At 38.6% G+C, this 8899-nt stretch overlaps 1 protein-coding gene across 1 annotated transcript in view; it reads left to right on the forward strand.

The window, feature by feature from the left end:
- Window positions 1-3768: 3768 nt before the first annotated feature.
- LOC106882080 (protein TEX261) overlaps window positions 3769-8899 on the forward strand; it is a 9827-nt gene continuing 4696 nt past the window's right edge. Inside the window, exons 1-3 of the mRNA XM_014932641.3 lie at window positions 3769-3948; window positions 6989-7068; window positions 8222-8375. Of these exons, the coding sequence (XP_014788127.1) occupies window positions 3879-3948; window positions 6989-7068; window positions 8222-8375 (304 nt within the window). The 5' untranslated portion in view covers window positions 3769-3878. The remainder of the gene's footprint in view (window positions 3949-6988; window positions 7069-8221; window positions 8376-8899) is intronic.

Genomic DNA, 8899 nt, shown 5'->3' on the forward strand with positions numbered 1-8899 from the left:
TGTACAAGCTGTAGACTGAAGACCAATGTGTTAATTTATGTGTGTGTGTGTGTATAGCAAAGGTGCGTGGCTTAGTGGTCAGGGCATTCGGCTCACATTCGTAAGGCCATGAGTTCAATTCCCAGCGACGCGTTGTGTCCTTGAGCAAGACACTTTATTTCACGTTGCTCCAGTCCACTCAGCTGGCAAAAATGAGTAGTACTTGTATTTCAAAGGGCCGGCCTTGTCACGCTATGTGTCACGCTGAGTTTCCTTGAGAACTACGTTAGGGGTACACGTGTCTGTGGATTGCTCAGTCACTTGCACGTTAATTTCACGAGCAGGCTGTTCCATTGATCGGATCAACTGGAACCCTCGTCGTCGTAACAAACAGAGTGCTCCTTTTATATCATCATCATCATCATCATCATCGTTTAACGTCCACTTTCCATGCTAGCATGGGTTGGACGATTTGACTGAGGACTGGCGAACCAGATGGCTACACCAGGCTCCAATCTGATTTGGCAGAGTTTCTAGAGCTGGATGCCCTTCCTAACGCCAACCACTCCGAGAGAGAGAGAGAGAGAGAGTGTGTGTGTGTGTGTGTGTGTGTGTGTGTGTAGAAAGTTGAAAAGGAGCAGATGAGTTGATATGAATAAGGAAAATAAGACAAAGTAGAAAATGCTAAAATAATTTCATCACAAAGAACATTTTAGTACTGGTTTCAGTCGTTGCAACTTTTTCAACTTAGAGTAAAGTATGAAAAACAAATAGTCGAAAAATTAAATGAAATGTTTTACAAACATATTTCCATACTTTTCAAATTCAAGGGACTTAGATAGATAGATAGATAGACAGACAGACAGACAGACAGGTAGGTAGGTAGGTAGGTAGGTAGGTAGGCAGATAGGCAGGCAAGCAGATAGACAGATAGATAGATAGATAGATGGACGGATGGATGGGTAGATGGATGAATGTATGGATGGATGGATAGATAGAGAGAGAGGGAGATAGATAGATAGATAGATAGATAGATAGTTAGATAGATATATAGACACACGTACATATATAGATATGAATATATATATATGGGAGAATGTACGAAAAAACAACAACAGACGAGGACAGGTGGTGTAAACAACAAAAGGATGTATTAGTATGACGCTCGGGAATACGGAAAGTCTTTGACGTTTCGAGCTACGCTCTTCAACAGAAAGAATACGGAGACAAGGAGAAAAACACGGAGAAAAAAAAATTGAATATAGATATGAATATATATATATATATATATATATAAATATTAATATTTCTAAATCTCTCTAAAGGAGACTACAGCAGCGGTACTGGACTGCCATGTTAGCTTGGCGATAACTATTAATATATATATATATGTGTGTGTGTGTGTGTGTAAAGATAATTATATATATATATATATATATATATATATATAATTATCTTTATACACACATATATATATATATGCAGAGAGAGAAACCACTTGCAGAAAGACAAGGCTAGATCTATGGATCTATGTATACAGATTAGTGGAAAGAGGGGGATGAGAACAAGAGTGTGTAAGGCCATTAACATTCTTTTCTACTCTAGGCACAAGGCCTGAAATTTTGGGGGAGGGGGGCCAATCGATTAGATCGACCCCAGTATACACATGGTACTTAATTTATCAACCCCAGAAGGATAAAAGGCAAAGTCGGCCTCGGTGGAATTTGAACTCAAAACGTAAAGACAGACGAAATGCCGCTAAGCATTTCACTCAGCGTGCTAACGTTTCTGCCACCATGCTGCCGTTAAGATTATTTAAGAAACGAAGGAAGATTTTGGGACATTTGGATGATGCAGTGGTCAGCCTGACAAATATTGTTTAGAGAGATGAGGCCACATTTAAATTAAATGGTTCAATTAACTGCCACAAATGTTTCTACTGGAGATCTGGGAGTCTGCATATTATGGAGGAACATCATATTACAGTGTGGTGTGGCTTATCATCAAAATAATTAATAGGGGCTTATGTTTTTCTGGTTCTGTAATTGATCCCATTTACTCAAACTTGCTGCATCAACCTATCGTGCCAAGTATTCAAAAAAAATTTAAAGGAGTGGAATTTTATTGTCACTGATATGGGACACTCCAATAATATCATTGTAATGTAAGGCCCTCTCTTGATGGGATTTTGTCAAACTGGTTGACTAGACGAAGAGGTTCAGTGGGGGAAAAATGGATAAATCTCCTTCCTAAGTTATAATGGGTTCATAATGATGGTTTCCTGGTTTCTGTGGTGTGTATGTTCCCACTGGTTGGGATGTTAGTCATTGCAGCAAAGTAAAGTAGAGAAATAGGATGTGGCACGTAAAAGTACCCACTACACTCTTGGAGTGGTTGGCATCAGAAAGGGCATCCAACCATAGAAAAACCATGCCAAGTCAGACTGGAGCCTGGTGCAGCCTTCCAGTGTGCCAGCCCAGTCAAACCGTCCAACCCATGCCAGCATGGACAACGGACGTTAAATGATGATGATGATGAAGTGTTCTGCTCAAGAACACAATACATTATCTAATTTAAAACTGCACCCATGAGTACAACACCCTAAAGACTAAACCCTCTGCCCCACCCCTACATTGGCCAATTTCCTGGATTTTGTGTTGTGTATGTTTTTCACTCCCCTGGTGGCCCATTGCAGGATATTACTCATTTTTGCCATCTGTGTAGACTGGAGCAACATGAAATGAAGTGTTTTGCTCAAGAACACTACACATTGCCCAGTCCAGGAATTGAATCCGCAATCTTCCAGTCATGAATCCAACAGCCTAACCACAAAACCTTGTGCCTCCACATTCAATAGAATACCCTCTGCATTTACTGAAAATCACACCAATAGATTTGTTTTTTTTGTTTTTTTTTTTGTTATGAAGATTTTAAAAGCTAGAGTTTACAGTACAAAACCAGCAATAATGGAGAATTTAGGACACCATTAAATGAGAACACATGTAAATATGAACAAAATGTTTCTTTATGCTTGTGATTCTATTGGTTTATATTACAAGCAGTGCCTGGATCAGAACATCATCAGCTTCAAAACAGACATTCATAAAAATTAAATTCTATCTGTAGATGCTATTAAATTTCGAAAATGAAATAGACTTAAATAAACACTGACTTTATAATCATTCAATGCATGTATACATTTTTGAGATACATACATACATACATACATACATAGTGTGTGTGTGTGCGCGCGCGTGCGCGGTTAGGTATAGAGCTGTATTATCTGAATTTCTGCGAAGAATGTAAGTTTCAACGAGAGAAAATCGAAAACCCGTTACTTTCGAACAAAACAATATCATGCATGCTAAGAGTTCGACTTTGCCTATCATCTTTTCGGGATCGATTAAATAAGTACCAGTTACGCACTGGGGTCGATGTTATCGACTTAATCCCTTTATCTGTCCTTGTTTGTCCCCTCTATGTTTATCCCCCTGTGGGCAATAAAGAAATAAATATCTTGCACGCTAATTGTTCTGTATCGATTTACAGAAACTCCCTTATCTTTCTCATCGTCATAAATGCAATGAGCAAGTGATTGACGCGTTGGAAAACTGTGTCTAACGACGCTATTCCACATCATTTTCCCTTGCAACACAACGAAATTTTTTTAAAAATGCAAACAAGAAAAACATCTTTCCTTTATTTTAATATAAGAAAAAGTCGTAAAACTACAAAAAAAAAAGAAAGAAAATAACTAGTAAGAGTAGATAACTCTCATACACTAAGGACAGATAACTCATAGTAGTAAGCAACCTGGGAGACACGGTGTCAGAGTCTGGAATTGGGAACAAGTCGGCACCGGAGATACCAATACTAACAGTCATCAATCAACAACGACAATGTGGTTTATATACTTTCTAAGCTGGATTGGTCTTTTGTTACAGATCTGTTTCATTTCTTTATCAGTTGGTCAGTATATATATATATCTATGTATCTTTCATTTATTATATTTTCTCTTCGTCGATTTTTTTTCCTTTGCTGTTGCGTAAGTTAAAAGACGACTCGGTGCGAAGCATTTGAAATGCGAAAACATTATTCTTGAGGCTGTAAGCTCTATTATTTTCCCCAATTCTTATTAAATATTCTAAACCTTCTAAAATCAGTGTTTTTCTATATCGCTTTCTCTCTCTATTAAATACAATTTATTTAAAAGTATTCACTTAACTACGAAATAAAGGAGAAAATTAAGTGATTCGTCTTGAAGATTCTTACCATCTTTGGTTCTCAATGATGCTGACCTCAGCTGAATTAATACTGACACGTTAACATAACCAAAGTTATACACTAATCATATACATTTAAAGAAATAAAATGAATTATATAATTAGAAGAACAAAACTGATTCCGTAACTTCTATTGTTTTTTTTTTATTTGTGTATTTCTGACATTACACTCTTCGCCAAAATAATTCAGTTACAGAAATCTGCTTCTAATTATCTCTGCTATCTGTATATATTTACATTCTGTTCAGAATATACATATAGATATATAGATATATTTGTAACTTGTGAGTGGAATTTAATGAAAGGAATCTGTACAGGGACCCGTCTTGTGTTCGTGTGTATGTGTTATGCCTATATATATATATATATATATATATATATATATATATATATATATATATATATATATATATACACTGTTGTACCTGGGGAGGGTCATTCTCTTTTAGTGCCTTATAATTTAACACACTCACCGGCAAAATTTCCACTCATTTCCTTCTTTATTTTTCTAAAATTTTACCGGTGAGTGTGTTAAATAATGAGGCACTAAAAGAGAATGACTCTCCCCAGACACAACAGAATATGCTTCAACACACGAACTCACATAAAGAATCTTGCAAACCAAATCCCAAAACGAAATCCATGCACACATATATATATATCGTTGGTAAAACAAAAATTGGAAAAAGAAGCAGACTGCAAGTTATAGAGCAGTATATTATATAAATAAAGTTAGGTAAGACCGGTTTATCCCATAACTTTATATATGAAGAAACGTACACGTAGGACAGTGTGTTTGTGTGGGTGTTCATTTCTGCACTTGTTTACACCGGGCTAAAGATCAGTGGTGGATGTTGTTTATGATGTGTCCTTTATGTCTCGTAACGTAGCGCTTCGAAAAATAGAATCGTTAAAATGAAGTGTCAGAGTAGTTATCATCCACAAAAGGAAACAAAAAACAATTCCCTTCTCCCTCCTCCTTCCACAAATCCCGTCGAAATGATTTTTTTATTTACCATAACGGTAAAAACAAAGAGAAGACTGACAAAGGGGTCGGGGGATCGAATGAAATAACAAGATTAATTAAAGGTTTTATGATGATATATAACAAACGGATGATAATGATGGAGTGTGGGACGAGTGTGACCCCACAAACCACGTTCCACCACTGATCCCTTTATGGGACTTTTATGTTCGCCCTTAAGCAGGTTCATTCACTCTCAACATGCTTGTCACTTTCTTCCGTCTTTTCTCGTATATACCGATTAGCAAGCGTTTCCTCTCCAGCCTTATTTTTCTTTTGACTGCTCCAGTATGACCGCAACGCAACGACAAACCACTAAAAACATGTTTGTACCATTGTGTATGTGTGTGTCGTATAATTGACTATAAAGTGTAATAATTGACTATAAAATGTAATAAACGTCTCTGACGTAAACAATAGAAACGAGGAAAATTGCGTTGGTTTACGTCGACAATCAGTGAATATAAATAGTCAAACATTTTGGACACAACCCTTCGTCTCCGGCGTTAAAGGTTTCTGATGTCCCTCTTTTGTTTCCTGTTTGGTGCAGGGACAAGATGCTTAACCGCTGTTGTGCTCACTTGGGGGGGGGGGGGGCATCGTAATATTGTGAATGCAGTGAGTCATGCTGTGAAACCTAAAAGCCCTCGTAACGCATCATCGAATCCATAAACAAGAGAGATATGTTATTGTTAAACAAGCTCGTATACACACACTCACGCACACCTACACAATGAAGTGTTACTATAGTTTAGGGCCCATGTCAGTCCTGATCGAGTAAATCTGTGATCAAAATCATTCCGGCCTTGACCTTCTTGCCTTTTTGAGCACTTCGCCCAACACGTACTGGAATGATTTGAGGGACATTTGACTATTATTCTTTGTAAGTCAGACGATTATTAAAAGGCTCCCGTCCCGTGTCGGCTTAAATCAAAACATGTGTATTTCAAATCCTTTCTGTTTAATAGCACATGGGGGAATCCTACTTTAAACATGTGGTAAGAATGATCGTGGTGTTATATGTAATTATGATATAACGTAGGTTTGTCTTTCTCTGTGAGAGAGAGGGAGAGAGAGTAGGTACTTCATTTCAGGCATTTACGTGGGACAGTAATTCAACCTCAGTCAAATTTCTTCTCTTGCCCCTCCCCTCGGGAGATAGAAGACAAAGTCCAACATGGCAACGTCAGAACTTGAAGACGTGAAGTACTAAACTTTGGACACCGTAATATGGCTCTGCAAAAATCTGCACCTTCTCCACCACCACCACCACCATATAAGTGGAAACTCTTCGTGGACGTCTACCTCCTAGAAATAGCAGCCAAATCACATTGACAAGTGTATTAATTTGATTTACCATCCATATTTATATATAAAATACTACAATTAGCTGTCATTTTTGATGGCACAGGGTCAGCTAGTTGCTACTATTATAATCATCATCTCTGCAAGGCAGTGAGCTGGCAGAATCATGCCAGGCAAAATACTTAGTTGTACTTCATCTGTCCTTAATTTCTAAGTCCAAATTCTGCCCTGGTCAACTTCAACTTTCATCCTTTCAAGGTGGATAAAATAAGTACCCGAAATTGCTGGCCTTGTGCTTAAACTTTAAACTATTACCATCCTCATCCCACACACCCCCAACATACCATTTGTAGCCCCCAAAAATAAAATGTTTTTTTTTTTATTTTTGTTTTGCAGCTGCTGGTCTTTATTACCTTGCCGAACTGGTGGAGGAGTACACAGTTTTTACAGCTAGAATAATCAAATACATGATATTTGTAAGTTGATTTTTGCTAAACATCATCCATTATTCATCTGTTATTGTTTCTTTTCACCACTGTTGGTAGTGGTGGTGGTGGTGGTGGTGGTGGTGGTGGTATTGGGGGGGGGCCAGCCTTGTCACACCGTGTATCACACTGAATCTCCCCAAGAACTATGCTAATGGTACACATGTCTGTGGAGTGCTCAGCCACTTGCGTTAATTTCATGAGCAGAGTGTTCCATTGATCATATCAGCTGGGACCCTTGTCGTAACCGACGGAGTGCTCCTTTTTGTGGAGGCACAATGGCCTGGTGGTTAGAGCAGTGGACTCGCGGTCATAGGATCATGGTTTCGATTCCCAGACCAGACATTGTGAGTATTTATTGAACAAAAACACCTGAAAGCTCCACGAGGCTCCGGCAGGTGGGGGGGGGGCGAACCCTGCTGTGCTCTTTCACCACAACTTTCTCTCCGTCTTTCTTCCTGTTTCTGTTGTACCTGTATTTCAAAGGGGCCAGCCTTATCACACTCTGTGTCACGCTGAATCTCCACGAGAACTACATTATGGGTACACATGTCTGTGGAGTGCTCAACCACTTACACGTTAATTTCATGAGCAGGCTGTTCCATTGATCGGATCAATTGGAACCCTCTTTGTTGCAACCAACGGAGTGCCACGTAATGTATAATCACTGGATGTAATTTCATGCCTGATTCCTGTACATATTGTATTTCTTAGCTCAAAAATCACATGCTTCTCCTCAAAAACTACTTTTGTCCTTTCTTGACAAAAGTGGCCTTTGAGTGGTTTCTGTTGACAAACTTTGCCTCTGTTTCAATTAATACCCAAAATAATGAAGAATTTAGTAAAATAACTTGGTCGTTGATAAGCTGATGTTTAAAAAATACATTGACATGAAATTTGTCAGTATGTAAAGACAGACGAAATACCACTAAGCATTTCACCGGCTTGCTAACGTTTCTGCTAGCGTGCCACCATTCCACAGCTCTGATATTAACATACTCTATTGTCTCCTTCATACAAGTAACACTCCATATGTCCTTTCTTTATTTAATGCTCTGCAAACAGTAACATGTCCCCAAGAAATCACTACCTAACCATCCACTCTCTTATGTATCCATTTTCTCTCTCTTTCACTCCATTGTAGGCCACCACAACTGTGTATTTATGTCTGCTGTTATTTGAAGAGTTTCCTTTCATGATGATACTGTTTGGTTTAGTCTCCTGCCTCACACATTTCTTACTTTTAAAGAACTTCCCTTATTTCGTTTTGAGCTCACCTACTTTTATAGCATCAATTGGTAAGTAGACACTTTCCTTCTCTTTGATATTTTATTCTGTCAGGCACAGCTAAAGACACATGACATGTCTCAAGGTACAAGCGAGTTCAATTCCAAACGACGTGGCTTTAGGTTCAGTTCTGCCATATGGCATTTGTGCAAGTGTCTTCTTTCATCACCCCCACCAAGACAACCATAGCATTGTGAGAGGACTTGGAAGATAGAAATTGAAAGAAGCCTGTCTTCTATATATTTGTGAAAAGGGCAGACGTTGTCTCACAAACAGTTGTGCAGGCAAAAGTGTTAATAAATGTGGTCGGATTGAGCTGAAAATTTGCACACCTATGTTAAAAGTGCTGGCGAGTTTCCATGGCAACTTTGAGTTTGCTCAGCATTTTGCCTGGGCGTGCTAACAATTCTGCCAGCTCACCACCATAATAATAATCCTTTCTACTGGGAGCACAAGGCCTCAAATTTGGGGGACGGGATCAAGTCGATTACATCAACCCCCGTGCGTAACTGGTACTTTATCCATCGACCCCCCC

The sequence above is a fragment of the Octopus bimaculoides genome, chromosome 14 (assembly GCF_046866305.1).
Source record: "Octopus bimaculoides isolate indiv1 chromosome 14, ASM4686630v1, whole genome shotgun sequence".
NCBI classification, from domain to species: domain Eukaryota; kingdom Metazoa; phylum Mollusca; class Cephalopoda; order Octopoda; family Octopodidae; genus Octopus; species Octopus bimaculoides.